The 26,708-nt window shown below is 49.4% G+C and overlaps 4 protein-coding genes across 4 annotated transcripts; 2 read left to right on the top strand and 2 right to left on the bottom strand.

The window, feature by feature from the left end:
• Positions 1-70: 70 nt before the first annotated feature.
• Positions 71-1,964, bottom strand: ETH_00011145 (pyruvate kinase, putative; the record flags this gene model as incomplete). The annotated part of the gene is made up of 4 exons (XM_013377344.1): positions 71-704; positions 802-1,240; positions 1,351-1,474; positions 1,566-1,964. 4 exons carry the CDS (start codon positions 1,962-1,964, stop codon positions 71-73), a joined length of 1,596 nt encoding a protein of 531 aa, XP_013232798.1.
• A 5,291-nt stretch (positions 1,965-7,255) lies between these two features.
• Positions 7,256-10,662, top strand: ETH_00011140 (coatomer delta subunit, putative; the record flags this gene model as incomplete). The annotated part of the gene is made up of 10 exons (XM_013377343.1): positions 7,256-7,382; positions 7,694-7,839; positions 8,112-8,348; positions 8,666-9,074; positions 9,287-9,364; positions 9,461-9,540; positions 9,713-9,874; positions 9,975-10,121; positions 10,286-10,465; positions 10,573-10,662. 10 exons carry the CDS (start codon positions 7,256-7,258, stop codon positions 10,660-10,662), a joined length of 1,656 nt encoding a protein of 551 aa, XP_013232797.1.
• A 1,377-nt stretch (positions 10,663-12,039) lies between these two features.
• On the bottom strand, positions 12,040-15,325 carry ETH_00011135 (uncharacterized protein; the record flags this gene model as incomplete). Its single annotated transcript, XM_013377342.1, has 7 exons — positions 12,040-12,269; positions 12,850-13,024; positions 13,252-13,430; positions 13,538-13,763; positions 14,522-14,573; positions 14,746-14,794; positions 14,974-15,325. The coding sequence occupies 7 exons, from the start codon at positions 15,323-15,325 to the stop codon at positions 12,040-12,042; spliced, it is 1,263 nt and encodes a 420-aa protein (XP_013232796.1).
• Positions 15,326-23,127: 7,802 nt separating this feature from the next.
• Positions 23,128-24,351, top strand: ETH_00011130 (uncharacterized protein; the record flags this gene model as incomplete). Its single annotated transcript, XM_013377341.1, has 1 exon — positions 23,128-24,351. The coding sequence occupies one exon, from the start codon at positions 23,128-23,130 to the stop codon at positions 24,349-24,351; it is 1,224 nt and encodes a 407-aa protein (XP_013232795.1).
• Between the last annotated feature and the right edge of the window lie 2,357 nt (positions 24,352-26,708).

The raw sequence follows: 26,708 nt of genomic DNA, 5'->3' as shown, positions 1-26,708 counted from the left end.
TCATGGCTGAGCCAAGAATTCCACGCGTCAGCCGCTGTTACACCCCGAAAGGCGAACGCTGACAAGTCGCCTACTCGACGACAAGAACCTTCAGGAGGTTGGACCATCCTGCAACCTCCTCCTTGATTCCGTGCACTGCGACAATGCTGTCGCCTTCGCTGACCAGCTGCAGCTCCTTGGCTGCAGAAAGTGCGTTGCGAATCAGCTGGTCCGTGCCCTGGAAAGTCGGCACCAAGAATGTTGTAACGCCGCGAATGACCTGCAGCTGCTTGATGGTTTCCTCCGAAGCGCTCAAAGCCAGAATTGGCTGCATTGGCCTATACTTCGCGATCAGGCGAGCAGTGCGGCCAGTTTCAGTAAGGGCGAGGATGAGCGATGCGTTGATTGACTGAGCTGTCTCAACAGCAGCACGAGCCACTGCCTCCTGGGTGTCAATAGGAGTCATGGTAGCTTGGCAAGTGGCTCTGAACACCTGCTGATAGTCAATGCAGCCTTCGGCCTCGAAGCAGACACGGGACATGACAGTGACAGCCTGAACAGGGAAGCTTCCGTTCGCCGTCTCCCCGGAGAGCATGACGCAATCAGTGCCATCAAGGACAGCATTCGCCACATCTGCAGCTTCGGCACGCGTCGGGCGTGGGTTCTTCGTCATCGACTCAAGCATCTGCGTTGCCGTGATGACGGGCTTTCCAGCAACATTACATCTGAAAGAAAAAGCGAAGTGCCAGCTCCACGGGCATCAAATCACTCTTGCAGCAATACAACTAAGACAAAGCGCAAGCGGAGAAGACCAGTACTTACTTTGAGATCATCATCTTCTGGGCAAGGAAGACCTTTTCAGGTGGGATCTCCATACCGAGATCGCCTCTGGCAATCATAATGCCGTCTGCCTCCTGAAGAATTTCATCGAAGTTGAGGAGACCCTCAACATTTTCAATCTTGGGAATGATCTTGATGTTGCGCCCCTTGGTGCCAAGAATGCTGCGGATATAGCGCACGTCGTCTGCAGACTGCACGAAGGACGCGGCAATGAAGTTGCAGCCCATAGGAATGCCAAAATTCAGAATGTCATTCTTGTCCTTCTCGCCAATAACGGGCAAGTCGACCTTAACGCCGGGAAGGTTCATGTTCTTCTTGTTGCCAATGATGGCCGGGTTCATAACCCTAGTCATGACGTAGTCCTTGCCACACTCCACGACTTCAACGGATAGGGAGCCATCAGCAATGAGAATGGTATTTCCTATGAAAAACCGACGACACAAGGCCACAGATCCGGCGGAGTGGGCTTCGTCTGTTGGTGTGTGTAATGAGGAAGAAAAAGTACAAAACAGGAGACGAAGGAGCTGGTACCTGGCTTGACAGAGCTGGGCAGTTTCTCGTATGAGCAGGCGATGCAGCTCTTGTTGCCTACAAAGCTGTAGTCGGTGACGATCTTGAGCATGTCCCCCGCGTGAAGCTCGATTGGCTTGTCACCCTGCAGGGAAATGCGACCGGAAAACAAGATACAAGGTATCAACAACTGCAAAATGAACGCGTGCACGCTACCTCAAGGCACAGTGACTAACCTCCAGCATGCCCGTCCTGATTTCAGGACCCTTCGTGTCGAGCAACAAGGCAACCCGCTTCCCTGGGCGCTGCTTGAGAGCCTCCTGAAGGTTCTTGACCACACGGCCATGTGCCTCATGATCACCATGAGAGAAGTTAAGACGGCACACGTTCATCCCGGCATCGATCAACTGCACCATCTTGTCCACATCCCAGCAGCTGGGGCCCATCGTGCACACAATCTTCGTGCGGTGCGCACTGAAGTCCTCATCTTCGTGGTGTTCCAGGATCTGGGACATGCGGATATTCGTACTTTTGCCCAAAAGCTGCATCATGACTGAGCTGGCGCTAACTAGGCGGAGCAGCCGTCCGGAACTGTCCGGAGCTGCGACGACTTGAGAGTGTGTAGGATTCGCCATCTTGCCTAGTGGGGAGTGCACAAGCTACAATGAGCCACAGTCTGAATGAAAACACACCACATAAAAAAACAAAGTCTTTGCTGCCTGCGCCTTACACGAGAACCGGATCAAACGGTGATGTATCGTGGAGGGCTGGGCAAAGCTAACAGGGAAACAAGCGGGGTCGAGGCACGTATCACTGGATCGAACCACAAGGCTCACTTCTCTTCGACGCAGTACGTGTTTCACGCATACCAAGTTAGAGCACGACACAAAACAAGAGTGCTACCCTGCACCGTCCAGTATCTCCTCCCCACTGTCCGACCAGTCTGCGCCTTGCAGGTGCGGGGAGTGCTGTCGCTGGCCCTATGAGGCAGCCGTGGGACTGTTCGATGCTGAAATGGCCTCTAGGCCTCTGCTGCAGAGAAAACTTAGACCGTCATAATTTCCTGAGCTAACTACTTGGTATCATTTTATTGCTAAATAGTCTGGCTAGCGGAATTTAAGCACAGCTCTGCCAGCTGGACTACAGCAAGCTCCAGCCTGAACACCGTGTTGCTTGCTGAGCACGGACTAAGCAGCTTGTTGGCTATAGCTATACACGCTTACTTCAAGTTGCTCACACGATTCTGCCGAGCAGTCTTGACACTACCAGGAGTCCGGGCCTTATCTAGAAGTGCAAGACACGAAGCTAGCCAGAAAGACACAGCGTTTGAGGTGGATGAGCGATGTCTAGTGCAGAAAGTTGCAGGCTTACCCAGTGTGGACTGCTCTGTACAAGTCTGAGTAATAAAAGTTCTCACTTGCTTGTCAGAAAGTCACTCCATATTCTGATTCATTCGGCTAGACGGCTTTCTCCAATTTAGACCTCTGTAGGATGACTTGTGTGCCGGTGAAAAATTTTGTTTTCCTAGCGAGACGTAGCGTCTGTTAATAAGTCGCATGACTGGTTGTTCGGTCTCCAGTTGTCTCTGCACTGGAGCAGCAATATCGTGCTGTGATACTTCTACGGCGTCTCCGTAAATGGACCTGGGCCCCTCCATATCCCCATATCCCTTTGAAGGGCTTGAACTTTTGCTTGTAAGCTCCATACTTCGCTTTTTTATTATCGCGTTGGTCGATTTTTTCTTTAAGAGTATTTTTTGTGGTTCCCCCTTCCACGTGTGAGCCCTAGCAAGGGCTTAGGCACGTGGGCTTATCTTATTATATAGCACAGTCGAGTGACAGCGAATGGTACGTGCCTGACGAAAAAGAACAGCGGGGGCTAAAAAAGAGGCATCGGGCAGTTCAACGTGACGAGGGCGCTTGAGGGCTCCTCCGTACCTCAGAGCGTGAAAAGAACAATATCCCCTGCAGTACTCCGCGAAGCTGCTAATGGAGCTTATGTTTGCTGCAACGCTCTGTAAAGTGAAGGATTGTACAAGCCTTCAAAGAATTGAGTTTATAGACCACGCTGGCCAAAAGTCTGACTGCGACAAGTCCGAAGGTGCCGCAGGTCCACCGAAGTCTACAACACATAAGCAGTGTAATGTGGCGTGCACCGCATTGTCTATGCACAGGGTGCCATTCAAATTACCCGTGCTCGCAGGAGTTTCGCGGATCCTGACCGTGACTGTAGTACTCCAGTATCCCTTTTTTGAAATAGAGCTACGCGATCTACCTCACAAAGGCCCAAAAAATCAATGGAGAGGCTTAACCAATATGTTGGCAGGTCATTTGCCCTTGTTAGCGCTGTAAGTCATCAGATTAGCGTCGTAATTTACGTCAGGGGGTACCAGGGCAGTAGGCTAGCACTGTGAGACCGGAGAAGAGTAGCACTCAGTAAAAATGTGCGTTGCATTCAAAGGATGATCATGTTTCAGGCAGCCATGTCCCAATTCAAGATTTCCACAGAATCTCTTCGCCACCTATCAAGCAGTCATTAACTTGAAGAATGTGCAAAAGGTAGGCTTTGGCATGCTTACTGGAGCTGTAAAAACAGTTGAACAAACGACTCACTAGGTATTCCAAACTTTGACGCGGCGGCAGCAAACTTTGGGAGGTGCGCTGCAGCAAAATGATGAACAAAAACATAGACCCTATGGACACGGCGACAGCAAACTGTGGGAGCCGCGCTGCAACAACATGATGAGCGGAAGCGTAGACGCCCTATCTTTCTTACTAGCGCTTTAGCTCAACTCAATCAACCAGGGCAGGTGCTGTAATGTCATTGTCATGCTGTGATGTCATGCCTAAATAGTGGCTTGGATTTAAAGAACAGTTCGTATATGCATGCAAAATTAACCATCGCCTATACAAACAGATCTTAACCCCCCAGAACTGTCTTGAAAACCACGCACCGAGGCCTGCGCGGCTCGTGTTCTGTGGGTTACACCTTCAAGCTCTTGAGTTCCTAGGTTTGGAAAGGCTGCTCACTGCCAGCCGTAGGGCTTTTCAGGTACTCTGAAGAGCTCAGTTTCACTGGTTTATACGGATACTGAGCGGCTGCACACCACCGAGTTTCACCTGAGACGTTCCAGTGCTGGGCAATTTGCGAACTGTGCAGTTCTTATAAGGCCACACTACATTGCTTTTTCCCGCTAAATAGTCTCAGCTCCTCTTCACTGAGGGGCGCGTTGTCTCTAAGAAAACATGTCCATCATGTAGGTGCATGCGACGAAGTCCGGCAAAGATTCTTGCCTTGTCTTCAGTACAGCGAGCATGCAGCCAGGGCTTCAGCGGGCAGGAGTGTCGTCCCTGCCTCGTCCGGAAGCCAACAATGCGCCTCTTTGCGTGCAGCGCCTGATCAAGGTGCTGCAGTCTTGAGGACGAAGGAGATGCCGGTGTCTTATGGGCTAGAAAGAAATCTTTTGACTTTCCAGCTGGCACTTATGCTTTGACGGCGCGTCTTGAACTCGAATGCAGCTCAGGCGCCGATAGCTGCAAACGCAGGGGTTTATGTGCTATACGATCCCGTATTAGAAGGGAAAGTACGCGGGAGCCGCGTGCGGCGTCGTGGAATTTGTGGCAAAAAGCACTTTTCCTAATATATGAGGTTATGAGTGCGTATCCTCATTTGTTTTGAGGTTGTCCTGAGCCGCGGTTGGGCACCCCCAAATCGACCATGTAGAAGAGGTGGCTGCAGCCCGCAAAGACATAAATAAAGCTTCGAATATCGGAAAGAAGTAGATGGAAGAACGCATTATGCACCTCACTGCTAATGGCCAGACCCGTTCCGAGTCGAATTTTTACGCTAGCTCTGTGCATTGGTACTGTTCTAGCCTGAGTAATTTGCTCATCGAGGTGGTCTGGCGAATAGTAGTCCGGGTACACGGTGCCCTCCTTGTGTAGCTGTTAACAGAGTCGCCGCTCAAGTATCGGGACTTACGAGCATTGCTTGCGTCTGTTCATTTCATATCAATGCGTTTTGGAGCTATGATGGTTATTCTAGAAGTTAGGTGGCACCGGTATCGACGTCGATGCACTGGTGGGTAAGGTGCATGCAGGTACCCGGTCAGCGCGCCTCAACAAAAATGCCCAAAATATCGGTACTTCCCAGGTTAATCTATTGCTTTTTGCAGGCCAGAAGCAGCACCACGGCCATGGCAGTAGTGGTGATTTTCTCGCGATTATAGAGCTTCTCTAGTTCTTCCTTCTACATGTGTCGGTGGCGCCATTGCACTGGCAGGCTGGTAAACCACGATATACTAAAGTGTCCTGCTAAAAAGGTGCTCCAAAGTATCGAAGTAAAATCAAACTGTTAAGTGGAAAACATCCTGGTGCAATGATCATCGGGAAACGGCCCCTTAAGATGGCCCTTTAAGAAGGCCCTTTAAGGTGGTGCGACCCTTCTCAAACAAACAGCGCAATATAATTTGAACTTTTTGAAGTGCAAAACTGTTGCTGAGGGAGGCTAACATCAGTACCTGCGATAAAGCAGCAGTAGAACCCTGCAGTTTTCTTGCTCAGTACTAGGTGATGACAAGAGGAGTCTGGAATATAACGCTGAAATGCCTCCGTAGGAGCCCAAAATATCTCTACCCTGTGTTCTACGGTAGGGAACGTAATCTCCATGGGGAACTGGTGCATGTAAAAATGCCGAATGCAGCCAGACAAACAACTAGTGTACAGCTATGAAGACCTTTATGCTTGGGAGATGCTGTACATTGCTGTCGTGACTCCTGGATAAATCTTAGCTTATGAAGGGTTCCACTTTTGCCGGAGGAGGTGCATCTGACGCTTTGAGTGCCGGCTCACTGGAGCATGATGCTGTGTAGGTGGAGCCTACAAGTCTGCTTGTCACAGTGTCTTATCGATGCCTGCTACCTTTCTTTTTACTTATTTCTAAATGAATGCTTCTACCACAGTGGTGGCAGATTAACCCAGACACAGACCTGTCCCAATCATCTCAAGTCAGCCCTGTGCTGCATTTAGTGGCATTTGCAACTGTGTGGAGCCGCCATACAGACGTTAGCACCGCAGTTGCTTCACTCTCTGGGTAGGATACCAGTGAATAGATAAAACCGAGACTTCACCTGTACACTACATCCATTGCTGTTACAGACCGCTGCGCCTTTGCTGCTTGACGCTCGCAACTGATTATTGCATACAGTTCACTAACTTCACAACTTGTGTACCAAGCTTTGACTGTGGTATATATAGAATACGGCATTGCATGCGTTGTGATGTGCTATGAAAACATGCCTGCGGCAACTTCTAGGGGGAGGCTAGGCTGTAACAGCTCAGCGACACCACTATGATGTAGTAGCTGGTGCTATATTGGTAAAACCAAACAAAGCTAGAAGCAAACTGCGGTTAAGTCCTCAAAAGAACCATGTGCTTCACAATCTTTGGTGGGTTCGTTCCCCTATCGGTTCGTGACTGGATCAAGCACGCAGTTTCTGCGGAATTACCACGGACTCAGCAGATAGTATGCACACTTTTCGCAAAGGTTTGGCCAATTTGCGACAAAAATATGTATGAAAGCTACACTTAAGCCAAAGTCAAGGAGAGAAAGACTCCTAAATGGAAGTAAACAACCAGCTGTGTCCAGCCCCTGTCGTTTGCGACTTTGCGCAAGCCGCTGCGGAACACGCATGAGAAAGCTCTCGTCTGCCTATATGACCCCTATGTAATTTGGGCATGCAGGCTGCACAGAAAATTTGAGGGATTGCTAAACTCAATGGAATTTCCCTCAACTCTCTACTGGGGCTCTTTATACAATCCCCGTGCCTTGCTGGTATCCCTATAAGCCCTACGAAAGTTTGGCGACGGAATGCAGTAGTGTATAATTATTTTTGTTTGCCCTTCATATTTGCCTTTAATTTGAAAAAATGGTGGTAGTGAGCGCGTGCATTACCAGCAGAGTCCGACCCCTCCTGGCGAGGCAGTTCGTGGACATCCGCAGAGCCAAGCTGGAGGGCCTCCTTAACGCCTTCGTGAAACTCGTTGATTACTCGGGTATGTCATGACTGAATCACTGCGCCTCAACTACGTATAGTGCCGCACGAGGGAAAGATAGGACAGAGGGTTACGTACGCGCAAATGCGGTTTACTGCCAAGAAAGGCTTGATGCTCAGAAAAGAAGTGCAAGCTTCGCTACTTGCACGTTGCGGAGGACAGTGGAGGCGGTTTATCTGTACATCCGTCGTGCATTGGTTTTCTCTTGTCTCGTAATCATGCTGATGAACCCAATAAGCCTTAGACGGGACATTGCGCTTGATTGCAGCTGAAGAAGCTCAGTATTTCCCACAATTTTTGTGCGAATTTAGGCTCTGATCACACCTACCTTGAGACAGAGTCGGTCCGGTATGTGTATCAGCCGGTGGAAAACCTGTACCTGGTTCTAATAACTACGAAGGGAAGCAACATTTTCGAAGATTTGGGCACGCTCAGGATGTTTGTCAGCATAGTCCAGGTAAGTCATACTGATGACGTTTTGCCTACACTGCTCACCTTAATCGGTGGCTGAAGTACCCGTTCCTTTAGTCGCCGTACAGCAAGTTGGATTTTGCAAGAGTGGCTGCCTTTGAAGAACCCAGCATCTCAGACGACGTGCATTCCCACTTGTTCCGTTTTTGGTTTTGTATAGCCTTGCACCTCACTGTACGGCGTAAATCGTGCGCCTGCGTACTGGGCTTTTGATGTTGTACTCACTTTGCTTGCTTTATCCCACATGTGTTGTTTCAGAATGTTATGTATCTACATTTGTGCGGGTGGTATGGGTCACCGCTGCAGGACACCTGCGGAGAGAGCCACGGAAATGGCAGTCTAGAGGATAGCGTAGCGACGCATGCATTCGACATCGTATTTATGCTGGATGAGCTCATCAGTGGTGGCTATAGGGAAGCGCTGACACTGCAGCAGATTCAGTCTTATGTTGCCATGGACTCTCACGAAGAAAAGCTGCAGAAGATGATTGCTGAGGTAATCTGCGACAGAAGCATTAGCAGCAGCATAAACATCTCTAGTGGAGTACCTCAAACCCTAAACGTAAGGCACTCGTAGCCGAACGTAACTCAATTTTGCCTGTGGAGCCCTCAGCATGGCTTCTCCTGTGATGGAACCCGTGAGATCCCGGTGTATGAATCTAAATAAGTGTACATGAGGCCATTCGATCGCGAAACAGCCGACCAGTCTTGCGTATATCTATGTAAATCTGACCGGTGCGGTGCTGTCGAGAGGAGGGATGCAAAAAGGGCATTGTCTTGCCGCCGTCCAGCATGAATTCGTTGATTCCGCAGGGTAAGGAGAAGGAACAGGCAGATAGGAGGCGCGAAATCGCTCAAAGACTTGAAAAAGAAAGACAACTAGCAAAGAAGGCGGGGAAGGGGTTGGATGTTGCCGCATTCCGGGGTGCTACAGTGGCGTCCGAGCTGTCTCGTGGGCCTCCATCAGTGCCTCCCACTCATGGGGCCCCTGCTAGTGGCACGTACTGGGGAGCATCAACCCCAAGTGGAGGTTTATATGATGCTCATCAGCAACCGTCTCCAGCAGGAACACCTGGCGCTCCAAGAGGTGGCCAACAGTCAAAGGGGATGCAGTTGGGTGTTAGAAAACCCTATGGTGGAGATGATGGGGCACTGCAAAACCTCGTCCCGGATGAACAAATAAAACAGCCAGTTGAACTTGCTGAGGCTCAGCATGATCAAGGTAACATGTTAGCATTGACTGCTTCTGCATTATGAAGCTATAGACGGTTGTAATGAGCATGTTGGAATAGCTTCCTTGCCGGAAGAAGAATATGGACCAACAGCTGCCCAGATTGAATACGCGGACACGTAGAATCTCCTGTGTTTCCTGTCAATCGTCCTTTTAATGATTATAGCTTTTTTTCGCTTTGTGAAATGGGTGCCTGCAAGCAGTTTTAAACAATCCACTAGCGGACCCCGTTAGCATTCTTATTGAGGAGAGGGTCAAGGCTTCCATGCAAGCCGAAGGAGGTGCGTACATATTATATAACCTCATTTCCAGTAGTGCACTTGTTACTCTCTCGCTCGTTTTTTAAGCAACTGCTGGAACATTTCCGTATTTTGCAGTCCTCAAGGAAGTGGAGCTTCAAGGGACCTTTTTTGTTACTGCGAACGACCCACAACGAGGTTCTCTTGCCGCAATTCAGGTAAAGGGGCACTGCATAACGAGCTCGGAGTGCCTTTCATTCGGTGCTTGGAGGGAGCGGAGTAGACGTCGACGGCGCATAAAGAGATATGTGCTGTATCATGAAAAAAAGACACCAGTAGATTTTGTGCAGATATGGTATCTGTTTTTGTCGTGCCCGGTTGTACTCGCAGCTAACACCAGAAGACAGGCGATTTAAGATGAAGAGCCACCCAAATGTCGACAAGGCGGCGCTTGCTCAAAGCAATCTGCTGCAAGTTCGAGATCCATCCAGGCCGCTACCCCCGCATCAACCTGCGCCACTTCTCAAGTGGAGGATCAATGAAAAGGATGAGGTACGAGGATGCATTCAGCATCAGTGTCAGTGGGAGATTTGATAACTTTGGATGGCGTATTATTTTTCCCTTTCTTTTCACCTTGTATGACTTCTCGCAGACTTTGGTGCCTTTGACAGTAAGCTGCTGGCCGTCAACGACGCCAGCAGGTACGGTGCTTACTGTCGAACTGGAGGTAACAGACACTTCGAAACGCCTGGAGGATATCCGCGTGTCCTTTATGTGCCCTGCCCAGGCAAATCCTCAGGTGCGCTGTCCCCCCAAAGCCACTTTGCATGTACTGCATAGATATTGACGTCTGTGAAAACGAATAGGCTGTCTGGATGTTGTTGCTGGTAGTGAAAATGCACAATGTTTTTAAGCGTTTACATCCATTCATGTGCTTGCGAGGCTGTCTTGAATGGTGAGCAGGTTCTGAGGACAGATGCTGGGACCACCGAACATGATGGAGTTTCTGTACACTGGTTCCTCCCCGAAATGGGGGAACAGCTCTCTGCGGCCACCATCGAAATCACAGCAAACACTAGTTTGACTACGCTTATGCCGTTCTCAGTGGAAATGCACAGTGGCGAAAGCATTTGCAGCGTAGAGGTGAGCGGCAGGCGATAGTGGCCCTTGAGTGCAAAGCCTGATTCACCACTCACAAGGTATGGCCGACAGAAGGGTAAGACTGACCTGTCGGTTTTCTGGTGGTGCAGGTGGTACAGTGCAAGCACATGGAGACCAAAGCGGATATCCCCTTTAGCTTGACGCGCAGGGTGGAATACCTCCTTACTGTACACCCTTAAGAGCCTGCTTCAGCTGCTCCACAGTTGCACTCATGATGAGCAGGACGAGTAACAACTGCGTAGAACAGCTTGGCGTAGGAGACGCAACATTTTCGTGTCCCCAAGATGCGCGTTGCATTGGTGTGATTCACGATGTACTCGTCATCGTGGTTACTTTTTAATGAATGGAAGCTCCACAAGTATGCGCCGCAGGCGCGACGGTAAGCGTGGAGTTGGCAGTGTTGGCGCTCAGGGCGTCATCTGCCCTGCCTTTCTTGTACAGCAACAGAACATGAGAACAGCGAGAGGGCAGAAGCAAGACGCCAGGAAGATTCTTTATCACTGTGTACCATTGCGTAGCGTAGGCAAGTCCCCGGAAGTCCGGGCAAGTGACTCTTAGAGCATACTCAGAAAACAGCTGACACACTGAGCATTTTTTTTATTCCGCATATTGCTATATATTCCGCGGATACATTGTATACTTTGGAGTAGTCGTGAGCTACGTGCTTGGTAATACTGCAGTGGGTTCGGTGGATAGAACTGTTCGTTCTGTACCGGGGCTTCTCACATGGATCGCTTGCGCAGAGGCACTGTTGTAGAACAACTCGACAGGAAGACGCTTCGTGCGACCTGAGTGTCTTCCTATTGTACAAACATTTATGGGAAGCCACGTGAGATGTGTTTCTGTGAGCTGGCCAAAGCAAGACCGTTTAGTAGATATTTGTGCTATGCCTGCTTGAAGAATGTGGTCGTCCGGTCGTCCGTTTCGCCTGGCTCACTGCCGAAGATTTCCAACTTTTAAACGTTTTCAGTCACTGTTTTAGGTAGTAGGGAGGTTGATGACGCGCCGAGGATTTGTTTCGGGGTCAGCAACAGTTGCAAAAGGACCTCAAGAATATTACTTCTGAGTGAGGAATCTACGGACCGAACACGGAGAAGCCCACTTGGCTGACGCCCCGCGTACGCAGCCGAGTGTATCTGCTGTTCGGTGCCAACGAGAGTGTTTCGTTTGACAGAAAGCTCAACCAAGCATGCAGTAGATCCTCCCTCATTTTCTGAATGCATGTTACTTCTGAGGGACGGGCCATTGATGTTTTCTATGCAGGCGCTACCTGAGGGAAAGGCGCCTGAGGCATGGATACACATAACCCCTGGCCTTTCTGTGATAAGGTCTTTTCGAGGCCCCGATTCGTCGATAGGCATGACGTGAAAGCGTTTGCCAAGGGCGCATAAGGATACCGCGGAGCGGATGCGAGCAGGGACCATATCCAGTAATACCTTCGCACACACAAGAAGCAGCTCAGTTTGCGTTGCATTGCTTTTGAAGAACTCGCGTACTTACGGATGGTACGTGCGCCTGCTGTAAAGCAGAGTTGCGACAGGGTCAAGCAGCCGCATCTACGAAAGGGGGAAGGTCAGCAAGCGCGGAATTTCTACCAACGCACTGCATCCTCCTGCATCTCTAGAGACCGCCACTTGGTAGCAAAGACATCCCACGACAACCGTAGCGGCGTGCAGAACACAGCTGATGGCAGAGGAAGCTTCAATCTCAAGGACTGCACTTGCGAATCGGATGTCCTGAGGGTTCATCATCACGAAAGCGTATGCAAGCATTGCGTGTAATTGGACTGGGACACACACATTGCAATGTGAAGAAGCAATGCCTTGCGAGGGAACGGGCTATTATCTTGATCAGCAGCGCCTGTTCACACTGATGCTGGTCTTCCTAAAATATGTTTGAATGCACGCACAAGGCCAGCTGTAAAAACGAGCACAGCTAGAGCCATGTGTATAAGGATGTAAACGGATACGGGGCAGGACGTACAGAACACTAATGAGAAGTATGGGAGTGTCTCGCGAAGGGCGGAAAACCTCGAGCTCCCCAGATACCTGGAAACTTTTCTTCTCTTGGCTTGGCCTAAAACTCACCATGGCGCGTCCTTCAAGCACGTAAAAGAGTAACAGCGACAAACCACAACAGTTAACCTTTTTGTGAGCTCGAAGTGTCTTGCTGCCAGCCTCTAACTGCATCAAGCTTCCCGTGATTCCCTCATAAATGTGCTACTACGAACACCATGACGAAAGGAACTACGGCATGCGCAGTAAGAAGAACATGAAAGAGACGTGAAATTTCTAGAGAAGAAACTATGAAGCATTCATACAGGACGAGGCACAAGGACGCAAACGCACTTGGGTGCCGGAACTGACCTCCCTCAATGACTTCCTTCTCAAGGGCCACATTAATTGAAGGCAGAGAAGTGACATTCAACGTGATGGAGGCAACAAAAGACGCAGCAGCCGCAACTTCTCCAGAAAGCCAAGTTGGCAAGCACTCATGCATTCGTCCTTTGCTCCCCAGCCGAACGGTGCAAAACCAACTAACCTAAAAAACAGCATTTTGGTGAGCAGCACCAATGTTGAACTCAAGAAAAAACGGGTACATGATTTCAACGAAGTTTACGCATTCACATGTAGCGGAGCTCGCGTCAACTTTCAACGGAAAAGTGCCAGTGAATTGCTTTGTTTTAAACTTGCCATCGCAGCCCATCAAAAACACCGTATAGAGAGCCACACCAAAAAGTGTTGTAAGCTGTTCTGAACTTTACTCACATTTACGAGTGGACTTTTGAGAAGGATGCCTCCCCACGGCTGTTCAGAGGGATCGGCTGGTTCAAGCATGATACGTGAATAGCCTTCTTGCATCGCTAGCAATAAAGCGGCCTGCCAGCTATCTTCACACGGCTGAATCGGGGGGACCACCCGGCGCAGGATTCGCACATCGTTCCACCCTGAGAACAGCCACGGCGCAGATAGGCACTGACCAGTATTGACAAGAGCGACGGTGGCCAAACATGTTGACGCAAAACACTTTCGAGCATCGAACGGCGCTCCATACTTAGCGGCGTTATGCTGAGGGAAGAAACGGGGTCTAGAGTCGCCTTTGAGCTGTATTGCATCCTTTTGTCCACCCAGTCTGTGTTTGTAGGCGAATACTGCCGCTGACCCCCAAGGTCCACGCTACTGCCTCTCTGGGTCTCTCTATGCCGCTGCTGGTCAATGCCAGGCTGCCTGCTGCTCTTTGAGGTTGCTTCCGGAAGCCCGGAAAAAACTGGTGGAGCCTCCTTCAAGCAAATAGAACACCAGAATTGGACTTGACTGGAGGTTAGGCTCTGGAATCAGCCATCCTCTAGCGAAGGGAGTGGGAAGCTTTCGAAAAAGCCGACCGGCGCACAATGTAGTGGTACGTTGCTCCTAGCTAAACAAAGACAACGTTTGCCAATGAAACAGTACGAAATCATTTCCACACATAATTCAACTCGTAACTGCAAGCTAGTCCGTCTGTGCCCAATGCACGTCATACGAGTGAGTAGATACACGCGTGGAAGCGCCTACACGTGTAGTTGTTCAATCTGTACCTGCAGGCGTCTAGAGGTAGCTGGGTACGTGCGCACTGCTACTTTGTGCCGGTTCTATTAATGCCATGGTGCAGAATAGGAATACGCGTGTGTGGGTATGTTTCCATTTTGCGAGCGTAGGCTACATAGGTACGCTTACGTCTATGTGCGTATTGTACATGCATGCGCATTCCAATAGGTGTAGGCCTAACCACAACCCTACATATGCCTGTTTAACTGGGAGAAAAGAGTTGTGTAGGGCCAACATGATTTGAAGTATGGGCTCGTGACTGACTTTGGTGTCCGGTGTACAGCACAGCTGGACTTCAACAACTACACAGCGAAAACTTGCCTCGTACAGTCACGAAACGCAGACACAAGTCACGCTGCGTCCTCCGCGAGGCAAATATACAGACGCTTAAAGTGCAATGTAAAGTGAAAAGAGACAACTCAGTCGTTTTAGGTCGCTGAACTGCAACACTCACCAAGCCCCACGTCAAGCTCAGCAGTTGCCGTCGGCCCTCCTCTGCCATCTCCCTGCAAAAATGCCCAATCCAGCAGGAAAATAATGATACAAAAAGAACTGAGATGCAGTCAAGATAAACGCAGAGAGAGACGGCAAGGTTGCTGTATGGGCATGAGCACAGAAATCGGTGCACGAAAAGCGCCGCAATTCGAATGGTCAAGAAGGGTCAGTAGGAAACCTCACTGCGATGCTTGAAGCTCTGCCTTCAAAGATGATTCTGTCTCGCATGCAGCTGAGCACAGAGAAAAAACGGCAGGCCACTGCAAAGGCTGCCAGCGGATTGCTACGGTCTGGGGCTCTATGCACACCTGTAAATCCGACACAGGTATAAAGAGCAACGGCATATGAACAACAGTAGCTACTTGCTCCGCAGAGGAAGCTCAATCAATCACCAATAGCATTACGTCTCACCCTCTAATTTGCCCACTAATCCCTCATTGCGCTGCCGTTCATTCCGTATGCGGCTCCTTGCGTTCGTAAGAAGCGTTGTAAGCTCTGCGATTGTCCGCTCCTGCTCCTTGGCTTTCCTGTCTACGCTCCTTTGCTCGTCCCGTAGCGCTTGCAATTCCCGATTATGCTCTTCAGCCTCGATGCGGTAATTTCGGATTTCCCTTCGATGGGCCTTCTTCTCTTCTTCGGCAACTTTTACCAGGCCTTCTAAATGCAGCACTTGCTGCTGCAGCTGAGCCACCTCAGCTGCGGCAGCACGCGACGCGGCCTCTCGCTGCTGCTGCATGTGCTGCAACGACTGCTGCTGCTGCATCTCGGTGGAGCTGAAGCACAGCAGAACATTCTGGCCCCCCATAAAATTGTGTTTCATTCCTAAGAGACAGCAAATTCCCTATTCCTGAAGTCACAGAGGCTGCCTTCTGCAGGTGTCTGCTTCTATTTGAGTATGCTCCTGCGACCTGGCTTTTCAACAAGCTCAGGCTACATATCCGAGCGTATGATCGCTAAAGACTCTTCTGCGGTACTTTGGGCTCTCACGCGATTCGCTGAGACGCCTCGTTGAGCTGTGCAGTCAGTTTTTGTCTGCACCACATCGGAACACCAAGAAAACGAGAGAAATGGGACGCTCCAAAAGCCTTTCTGGAACCTGCCTAGAAGAATGAGACAGCACTACGAAAATACGAGAAGATGGTACTTACACGTGAGCTTGAAGAGCCTGGATGTGCTGCTGCTGCTGCATCATAGCCTGCTGCTGCTGCTGTATCTGCATCTGGAAGAAGTTGTTTTGTTGTTGCAGTGCAGCGTTCTCATTGTTTGTCAACTTGAGAAGAGCAGTAAGATCAGCCTCGTGCTACAAACAATACAACAGAAATGTAACTCTAGCCCGCACCACCTCATGGCTAAGTGCGTGCCAACACGAAAAGAGGCGCCAAGGCTTCGGGCTGCTTACAGTTTTTGCCTTTTCTTCTGCGCAATACTGTCGCTGAGAAGTCAGCTGTCCCTTAATTGTCCTCGCGACATCGCTTCGCTTCTGCACTTTTCCATGTGATACATTTGGTACCGATTTGTCTGAAGAGCCTGCTGGCACGACTGTTTGGGGAGCACCTGCTGGTTTACCTAGCTCTGCTGAGACTGAAAAGCAGAGATACCCGCATGCAACGTTGTGATCTGCAGCAGAGCCTTCTTTGGAGAACACAGGGGCCTGGTAAGTAGTCGCACTTCCACCTGAGAACAGATGAAACAAATCACAAATGAAATGATACGACGCAGACCCTCTTCGTGGCACCATGGAAAGTATACGGCGCAGCCTGCTAAACAGACAAGGGCAACCAACCCCGTTACTGATCAAAACACCAGAAACGCCATGTGAAAACAGAAAAACTGTGCTTGACAGCGGCATGCTCAGAAGCTTAGACAGAAGCACCAAGTACAGCAGGTAGAGCTTTTGCAGAAATTTGGACAAGATCATACACATCCAGGAATGGGCGGAGGGGAGGCTGTATCCGCCACAGCGCTCATCAACAGCTGCATTTTGTTAAGCGTCTAACATGTTAAAGAATTTAGAGGAAGCTGGGCCGTGAAGGCAGGCCATCTGTTGTCCGCTCTCCTAATAAGAAAGCGCAGCATTCCCTCTTGCTGCAGGCATTCCAGTGGGTTTGCGAAACTGCTACTTCCTTCTCTTCTCTCGTTGTCCTCGGTTGGCCGCATGCGAACTGCAAAGGTGATAGGTTGCTGCCATGTTACTTGCAGCTCTCTGGTATTTTTGGTGGTGCTGTTGCTACCGCTGCTGCTGTCGCTGCTGCTGGTTACCACGCCCAACTCAGATGTGTTCTGAGCTTCGGCTTCCACACTCTGCAGTGTAAACCACAGAGACGAATCTAAACGTTTGGATTCTTTCCGGATTTTTTCTCAAAATAGGACACTGGCTGTCCACGGGCACATGTAGTTTACAGTACATTTGTTGCAAATGCTGCTGTGCAGAGAATAAGCCAGCTGCATGAACTCACCGCATCATCACGCAGAGCGTGCTGCACTTACGAGCTGCTAAACCCAAAACTGATATATTTTCACTTGCTGTTTCTTGAATTTGTTGGCACAAGGCCTGCCTACATCAGTCTTATACACGCAAACTCAAGATTGTCTAACTTACTTGGGAAGGTACATATATAGCCGAGTCTATGTAAAAAGGACGCGCAGTAGACCTCGTCATGAAGACAGCACGGAGAGAAGAGATGCAGATGCAGCAACAACCATCTGCTTGTGTTTCACTCGATCCCATTGGCAGGGCTGCTGTGGCTGAGTCCCCATTGCTTAAATGGCGTGAATGGAAACGGCCTCTGTTTCTTGGCCGCCTGCGGCGTGTACTGGCAATTTCGGCGCCCTCGCCGTCACTGCTGTCCCCCCTGCTGCGCGTGCTGCTGCTACCGCTTGAGCCGCTGCTGCGACTACTGCTGCTGCTACTGCTGCGTTTTGCTTGCCTCCTGCTGGTTCTCGTTTTGCCATGCCTGGAGCTTGCTGACTTCTCAGCAAGAGTTGCAGCAGGCGGCGCAGATAGGCCCGCTGGAAGCACAGCCGAGGAATCCTTGGCTCCACTGCTTCCCCACTGCAGTATTTCATGCTCCAAAGGGGTGAAAGAAGGCACAGCTGCATTGCCTTCGAAGGAGAAATCTATGGTTGGCCAATCAACTAACAGGGAGTCCACTTGCTGTTCCGCTGCAGCAGCGGCACGATGGTCTTCTGCTTCTCCCTTGGCTTTGTCTTTCTTTCGAGTTCTGCCGCTGCTGGTTCGGCCACGATGTTGTTTCTTGCTGTTTTCGCCTTCGCGTCGGCTGCCACGTCCAGGACGCGTAGAGCGTGAAGAGGCCTGGGGCTGCTGCTGCTGCTTCTGTTTCTTTTCCAGAAGCTGCTGCTGCTTTGCCAAGTCTTCATCAGCTGCAGAGATAGAATAGAAGAACGTCAAAGCCTCATCTAAATCCTTGCATGCCTGAATCAGCAACAACGCGAGAAACGCTGGCAGTTTTGGCAGCCCGAACGATTGCGGCACTAGCTTGTGAATCTCTTTAAGCTTTCTTTAGAAGCGGGCTGAGAAGTGGGAGACTGCCTCTACAGTTGGCCCTTCTGGTCGCACATTTCTACCTTACCTGTTGCATGCGATGGTCGGAGGAGCCGCTGGTCTTGAGGGCCTCCTCTCCAATCGCCAGTAGTCTGCGGGATCAGTGAGGGGGTCTCAACTGGTATACAATCTAGTGCTCAAAGGTGTAAGGAGAGCTCACAAAGATCCAATAAAACAAGGTTCGGGTCAGCCACCAGCCGAAAGCAGCGGAGGACAGCATGACCGAATAGAATTGGAGGGAAAATAAGCTTGGTGAGGAAGCACAAAACCGGCAGTGTTGCCTCATGATGAAATTGTGAGGCAACGATGAGAGTTCAGAGGAGCACACAATCGTACAAGGTAACGGGAAATGGTGACAGTACAAAGTGATTGCAGAGGTGTAGCAGCTAAGGGGAGAGACAGCACGCCAACTACCAAGTGCAGAGCACCATCCTTGAAGCCACAGTAGCCCTGTGTTGAGTAAAACTTGCAAAAGGTCACCAGAGCGAAGCAGCACTGCCCCAGGGTATTGAGATACGTACTTCTTGCATTCATTTGCCAAGTCCTGTACTTGAGAAGACTGTGGTGCTGAACACCAACCACAATGAACACCTGGAAGAGAGAATGGCGTCAACTACCCAGCGCACCAACTACCTAGCGCCGCTGAGACTAGGAGGAGCTAGCCACGCATTTTGCAAAGCCTCTCAAGACAATTCGAGCTTACAGTGCTGCTGCAGTAACTCGCGGAGCTGCAGGGCGCTGACGAGGGCCAAGTCAACATCCATCGTGGCCCACCGTCGCAGCCGGTCCCTCCCACTTCGCTTGGCCCGTTCCCCGAATCGTCTGGCTCCACTTCTTCATTACTCGGAGCTTTTTGTGCTTTCTAGCTCCAAAAGGTGCTGCTGTCGGCCGAAATATTAGGTAAGCTGCAAGCGCTGGGCAGACTCACGCAGAAGACCCAGAGACCCGCAACCCGGTGGCACTGGTAGGGACAGGCAATACGCTACACGTAGAACGTGTATATATGCACTCCAATGGTAAAGTAGCACGTAAAAATGAAGGGGAAAAACGAGATGAGCACCAGGAAGCTTCAGTAGGCCCTCCCGCGATAGAGAAGCGGGGCCCTTTGTCGTAGCTTATGACGAATGCGGCTTTGAAGCCTTGTTCGCAACTGCGTTTTCCTCCTTAATTTAAACATGGTAATACGAATAAGAGGGCATTCAAGTCAAATCTGACAGTGGACAGCCCCGCTGCGAAGTGCTCAGGGCACGGGCGACTTAGCGTTCGGCAGCGGGGTGTCTTTGCACCGGTCCCGAAAACACCTCACAGAAGCCTTCATTTGACTCGAGTCCCCGAGAAAAGCTATTTTACAAACTGTCAACTGTAGAATCCTTAAGAAGGGAGTCTGGTTGTGGCTCGGTACGAGTCACGTTTGGAGGGATCTTCTTAAGGCTCCAGACAGTGCCTGCCATACAATTAGCCGGCTTGCGAGAATGGTTGCCCCATTGAATCGCCCAAACTTGAGCTGCTCCTGTAAGCGTGTGATTTTAAAAATCAGACGAGAAATTGTTGCCTTGGCTTATTTCGGTAGCTTCGAGTTGATTTCATGTGGTGAAAACATGACTTGAAGTAACTCCAATGCAGAGTGTAAGTATTTGATCTACGCGAGCGTTCGCTTCTAAGGCACAGAGTAAATGAGGAACTAGTGCTGCAGAGCCATACGCTAAACTGCTGCCAGGCGACACGCAGTGTAGTTGGAGTCCGAATATGACTTGGACTGCACACGGGACTGAATATATTTGTAACACACTTCTTCCATTTGAGAGCTTCCTATTGTTCCTTCTAGTGATTTGACGCCATATACCAGAATGGTTGATACATAAGGATTCGACATGTGGGCTCATGTACTCGTGGCACATTATCGGTGGGTAGTCTCACAAATGAGTGATTGCGCTACTGGTGGGGTTCATCTTGTTCAGTAGCTGCACCAAACCTCCGACTGATATCTGTGATGAGCAGGGTCCAAAATGTACACTGGAAAGGGTTACTACAGTGCAGATCTTATGGAGGCACTGCATAGACAAAGATACTTGAGCTCTTTAAAAATGAACTTTAGGTTGCATTGCCTTGCCCGGTCCACGTTGTTGCTGAGTTGGTGGTACCACAACCCTTTTACAACTCCCACGATGTTGCCAGCTCTCGTCATTATGACTCCCTCAGAGTGATCTTGCATGGAGGCGAGGGACATTCCGGAGTGAGCGCGTGCTTCCACTGTTGGCTTTGCCTACTAAGTAGCTGTAGTACTTCCAGCGCTAAGGGGAGTACAATTCCTGCCGTTCCTTGTCTAGACCAATACCGCCGATATGCAAAGGCGGCTGTATGGCCGTAGGTTGCCTCTTACTATGTCTCCTCTCTCTCCGCCTTCCTCTTCGCCTCCCTGTTCACAAGGATGCCATCACTTCAGTTTTCCCTTAGGCTGCAGAAGTTTTCATGGCCAGATTTACCAATGCATGCCGTACATATCTGTTTTTCATGTTGTATAGCACTTGCGTGCATGCCTTCAAGGTTCTTCTTTATTGAATACAAGCAAACCAGTAGTTCAGGAATTCTACCGAAATGGAGCGAATATATGCACGACAAACATCACTTTGAGTAATGGGCATGCGTTGTAATATTGAGAGCGTCAAGCCTACTTGAACTATACCGCATATCAACGCTTAGATAAAGTTACTAATCTTCACATGTTTAGCAAACAAGGTGTGAATGCTGGTCGGCTCCAAACCGCACAGGTCCATTCTACAAGCTGCGCGCCCTCATTACCTAACCCAGCGACACAGTTAATTCGACTTCGCGCGTCCTGCCTTCGACAAGTCAGCTATACTGGCTTTCACCTGGATGGCTTGTCCAACAGCCTGTCTCAAGTGTTCTTCGACTCGAATGTCTTCTCGTCTCTCTCTCGTGGTGTGAATCGTCTCTCATGAGCAAGAATGTTTAGGCTCGAAAACATCAAAAATGCCCTGTTCTATTTCGGTGTTCATTGAAATCATGCCTAAAACTAATTATATTTTCATTTTTGCGCCCTTAGAGCATCAAACATGCCTTATTTCCATCACTCCCTCCATCTGTAAAGGCAAAATTGAAGGTCTTTTATTCTTATTAAGCCCCAAACTCCAAAGTCTAAACTATAGGCGGTACATTCTATACCACAAAATCTGACACACCCCCACCGTAGATGCTGAACCTTACACCTTGAACTAACTCTAGTTTGTTGAGTCGGAAGGTTCAAATTTGCACTGAAGACAGAGATGGCATCTGGAGAAAGCATCCAATGAAGGGTGTCCACATGAGAAAACATGCAATGCAGTCACCATGTATTGCAGGCACCAACGCACCTGCGACCAGAAGACCCCAGCCGTTGTTACGGTTCCAGTGCCGCGCCAACTTTCAGCAGCCCAAGCCCCAACGGCAGCACTGTAGTGAAGCCAAGTCGCACCTAAGTAATTCAAAGTGAAGAAACTGGCCACTTTACGCAGCTCAATGAGATGCTCATGGCGTCGAGACGAAGCGTGCTGGTTTGTGGAGCTGGTCCAAAGTGCGGCTCTGCCGAAGAACGGAATACCAAACCGAACTGCGCGTTCTTCATGATATGCAGTATTTGAGTGCTAGTTTATTTCTCAGAGCTATGCCTGAAGAGAGTTTCCTCTAGTTATTACCCCCCTCACTTTCCTATCCCAAAGTTTTTAGAGCAATGTACCAAGATGACGGTACTGTACAACATGAATACCCCATATAATATGAATGCCCCTCAGTCGTTACGTTAAACAGCCCAGACAAGCTTTCTTTGATCCTCAAAGTAATTCGTACTCAGCGGCGTGAGCTTAATATGGTTAAGTTCTAAAACTGATAACTTGAAAATGTTGTCACAGGTCTTTGCAGCCTGCCCTGCGCAAGCGGTCAGTGCTCGGTCACAGAGCCTCTCCAGCCCCTACAAAGCACGAAAATTTGCCAAAGCATAGCGAACCCTTTGCTTGAGTCACAAGACTAACTACGTGAAGGTGCACAAGCATGTTGCCGTGAACTGCACATGCCTTTTTAGCAATGTCTCAAAATTCACCGCTATCATATGCTCTGCAGGTCGTACCAGTAAGCGCAGAATATGCACTTATGGGAAGTTTAAGCTTCAGGTATAGCTGACCCTTGATACTTTACAAGAACATCGAGTCCTCAAGCCCCAGAGCTAGCCACTGGCTTCACTGGCTTCAGTATCGGTACACTCTCCATCATCGCGATCTCACCTGTATTCGGAACGTGCAGGCCCGTTAGAGGGGTTGGAAAAAGAGAAATGTAGTGATTAATTTTACAAAATGGTGGAGGCTTTTGTGTGACTGTACACAGCACGTTGCTTTCTTGCAGACCTGGATGGAAGCCGTTGGGTTGCATCATTGAAGGTCACTCTTTGTAAAGTCTAGTCACGTTACTGTAAGAAGTCTCAACAAGGGCACATTTATCTTAAGACCAAAAGTACAGAATGAAATGCTACCCATAAGCTCAGTACATTCCATTCATGCATTGAAAATCGCAAGCAATGGTTTTGTAGCCGTCTGTTCAAAATCTAGGAAGGCTAGCGGCGAACAAGCCAGCGCAGCCGGCGACACATCTCATGTGATGTTTCTCCGGCTGGCCTTTGTTTAAATGGAAAAACTGTCTTTAAATCAAGCTTTTTGCTGTTGCTTCGAAAGAGCGTGGTGGTGTGTAGCATCGTCCAATGGACTGGTCCATCAAGTCCTCACTGCTTCCAGCCGACAGGCTCGTCATGTTTGGGAAACAGGTTTTCCACGGCAGTGTTCCCTTTCGAGAATTCTTTTGAATGTTGCATCCCCCAATACTAACGCTTTTTTGCGCATAGTTCGCGTAGCATGAGGGACAGTCGGAGTTTTCCCGAGACGCAGGCGAGCGGGTTGGAAGGATGCACGTGTGCATCGATGTGCTGGAGTCCAATCTTAATGACGCTCATGTTATTTTTTATGGGAATTTGCTGTATATTTTTTATGAGTGCTGGCGGACTCGTCTTAGGGGTTATTTCCTGCACCGTTGGATGCGCTCTCGGATTTCTCCCCTTCGCCCTCTACAAAACGCAGCGAAGGCTCTGGGGAGTCTTGTCCGTCATCAGTTTAAGCGCCTTGATGGTCCTACTCTTCGCTACCTTTGGGTATGGACTTTGGCTGTTGCTGCAGAACCTGTGGGCACAGAGTGACATGAATACAGGCTACAGCAGCCCCTTGGTTGTTCCTTGCCTTGACGCGTACATTCAAAAAGCAGGCCAGAGCTATCAAGCTTTTATTCAAACTTCTCAAGGCTCTATGAATCCTAGTGCCACCCAAACACCCAATGGACGGGTGTCAGATGCCAGTGACCTGGCGGGAAATGACGGCGTATCTTCCTCCACTACGACCGAGACAACAACTACTCCCACGAGTACCCAGATGCCTGAAGAGGAGAATCGCACCAATGGGCAGCCAGGTAATTCCAGTACAGAAGCTGAAGAGGAGGCACCACACCAGAGCGCAGCCGAAACTCCTGAAAACATTTTGGAGCCACAGGACGGTGGAGCCCAGACAACGCCGTCCGGAAACATCATGAAGTCGTTTATTGATGTAGCGAAAAAGCAGATAGCAAGCGCTTTTCAACGTGAACAATCTCCCTTCTACCCAACTCTTCTACGCCAGTCGTGGACTGGTATGGAGAACATTTTGGTCACCTCAAGTGATTTGCAGTGCGTGCAAGCGATGGGAACATCGACAGAAGCTTTGGAAGCGGCTGAAAAATTCTTTCGAACTTTTCTTGATTGGGGTTTATTCTGTGGGTTCACACAATACACCTTTTCCGTCGTTCGTAAGTGGCCAATGAGCTGTGTAGACGACTGTAACTTCGGAAAACTGCATTTGAGCAAGTACCGGTCGAATGAAGACCAGGCCAAGGAACACGCCGAGGAATTCATAGAGGACCTGGAGGAAATGACGCCAGATCAAGTTCAAGGATGCATACTTCTGGCGACTGTGACTACCTGTAGAATACAACAAAAAAATCTTGACAATATAGCCATCTCCGCGATGTGTATATCGCTTGTATTCGCGATTCTCATCTTTTTTGCCGCAGTGAAATGCCTTGTAGACTGCAGCAAATTTGTTGGGAAGCATGCCAAGGGAAGCCATGGAGAAACTGTCCAGCTTGCCGATAGACGTCGCTGATTTCATACTATGTATTTGTTATAAGCAAGCCCTCTTAGCAGAGCTTGGGATGCTGGGGGGAGATTTTGAAAAGCTTTAACGGCGATAACATGCCTACATATTTCTTTTAGATCCTTATTCTTCACGCATAGGGAGAATCAAGACTTTACATACCGTTTTCGGTTCCCGCAATTTGTTGTGGCACTTTGTAAGCTTGATTGTCAAGTAATTTTATAGAATTATCAAATTTCACAAGCATGCATACACATAGCCCTTCACAACCTGTATGGACACGACAGACTCTTTGCTAGAGCAGCCTCATTTGCCGCCAACATTGTCACTCGGCAGTGGATGGAGCACAAGCACGTGTAAGACGAATGCGAATCGAAGGAAGGTTTTGGAATCTGCTTCCTCATGATGGCTTCGGTACAACAGTTTTTCGGTCCCTGGATTATTGTCGCAGCAAGCACATTGTGCTGATTCATTTGGCAGCAACGAGTTGACATCTGCAGTTTTGCTTCAAAATGGACCATGATTGCTCTTAGTTTCGCCCAATCATGGCCACTTGCGTATGATTTACGAGTTTTGGCGGACTGTGGAGCAGTTCGTCAATGAGCCACTACGCTTCTCCTGCGCTGATCGAGCGCGCTTCTTCCTTGTAACCAGAATGTGCAAGGCCCCAAGCAAGTGTCTTAGAAATGTGTAAAATAAATCGGTGCAAGCAACGAACATAACGATAACCTGCGTCGTTCCCAGGATCCGCTACTGGGATAGTGGCGCTTCCGTGATTGTAGCCCACGCGGTGGGGCTTGCCTACTTCGCAGTACTTTCGGACATTTGGTAGGCTTCTGACAGTATATGTCCTTTCTCCATGGCTCTACAGCTAAGAGAAGAGCTTTGTAAGGCTGATAGCACAAAAATATAGCAGCTACAGGCCTATTGTGTCCGCATTAAGTGGCTCCTGGAGGCAAGCATATTGGATAGATGGCGCTAATATGACCAGATGATGCGTCCCAAACTACGGTCAATCGCCTTGAAGGCTCGATGTGAGGCTGCCTTAATTCCGTGAGCTTCTGCCCCATTCAGTGTTTTGCAAAGAACATGCGCATAAATTATGTTGGTATTTGGGCATTTCCGGGAGGTGGAGGCGACAGGCATTGTAGGGTTTCAGTGTTTATTGCTTGTTCCTCTGCCGACAGTGCTTACGTGGGAGGTCGTCGTCGCAGCAAGTATACTGCGCTGATTAATGTGACAACAACCTCACGATAGCGGATCTGTTGCACTCCTTCAAAAAAAACCTAAATGGTTGCATATCCGACCAATCATGACTTCTCAACTATAATTAACGAGTTTTAGCGGTCTGTGGACCAGTACGCCAACGAGCCACTACGCGCCTGCTGCGCTGTTCGAGCGCGATTCTTCTTTGCCGCCAACTTCTCCGGAAGATCCCAAACAAGCTCCTTAAAAATGCACGAAATAAATAGAGAAACATATTGCGCTTCGAACAACAAACATAGGGATAGTCCGCGTTGTTCCCAGGATCCGATACTGGGGCAGCGGGAGGTGACGCACCCGTGATCGTAGCCATTGCAATACGGCTTGCAGCCGGGAGATCATCCAACTGGTTGTTGTCTTCCTAAAAAATGAGCAGATAGACCCTACTTTTCAGCAGTCGAGTGGGCCACTTCCCCTTTCGAAGGTTCCGTGCACACATCGATTGGCAGCACACAGGTGTAGCTGGAGCAAGACATGCGCAAACGCCGCCCATTTAAGCACACGCCCTACTGTTTTTCGCAATATTTTAGTTATTTTAATTCTCATGAAAGGTTTGGAGGCATTTACGCTGCCTGGATGAATGGGCCTGGGGAACAGTAGTGCGTGTTCTTGCTGCGTCTGTTCCTCAAGCCCTCATGGTCTTGAGGAAATTCCAAGACTCAACTCAGCTCCACAATGTCACTGCGCCTGGCACATTCTCACAGCTTTCGGCCAGACTATCATGGCACCAACTGTGCGTATCTGTGTTGGATGCCTATAGTTATGGGCTTTCTGTCTCTCAGCGTTGGCATCTGTTGTCTGTTCTTTATGTCTACTAGCGGCGTCATTCATTGCCTCCTTAATTGCGCGCTTGGTTCCTTATTCAGCTATTTAACGTATGCAACAAATACGCAACCAAAGCGGTGGAAGGCCAGAATCGCCATTGTAGGTAACGTGCTCCACATATTGTTGCTGGTTTCCACCATCGTACAGGGATCCCTTCTACTCAGGGCAAATGTCGAGGCGGGGGCAGATAACAATGAAGTACATACGTCGTCCACTTTCAGCTCCATGCTGGATTATTATTTTGAATATGCAGAGTTTGATGAGCAAAGCTCTGTAGC

This window comes from Eimeria tenella, genomic scaffold (assembly GCF_000499545.2).
Source record: "Eimeria tenella Houghton genomic scaffold, Eth_scaff5, whole genome shotgun sequence".
NCBI lineage: Eukaryota > Apicomplexa > Conoidasida > Eucoccidiorida > Eimeriidae > Eimeria > Eimeria tenella.
This window is presented reverse-complemented; position numbering and strand designations above follow the sequence as displayed.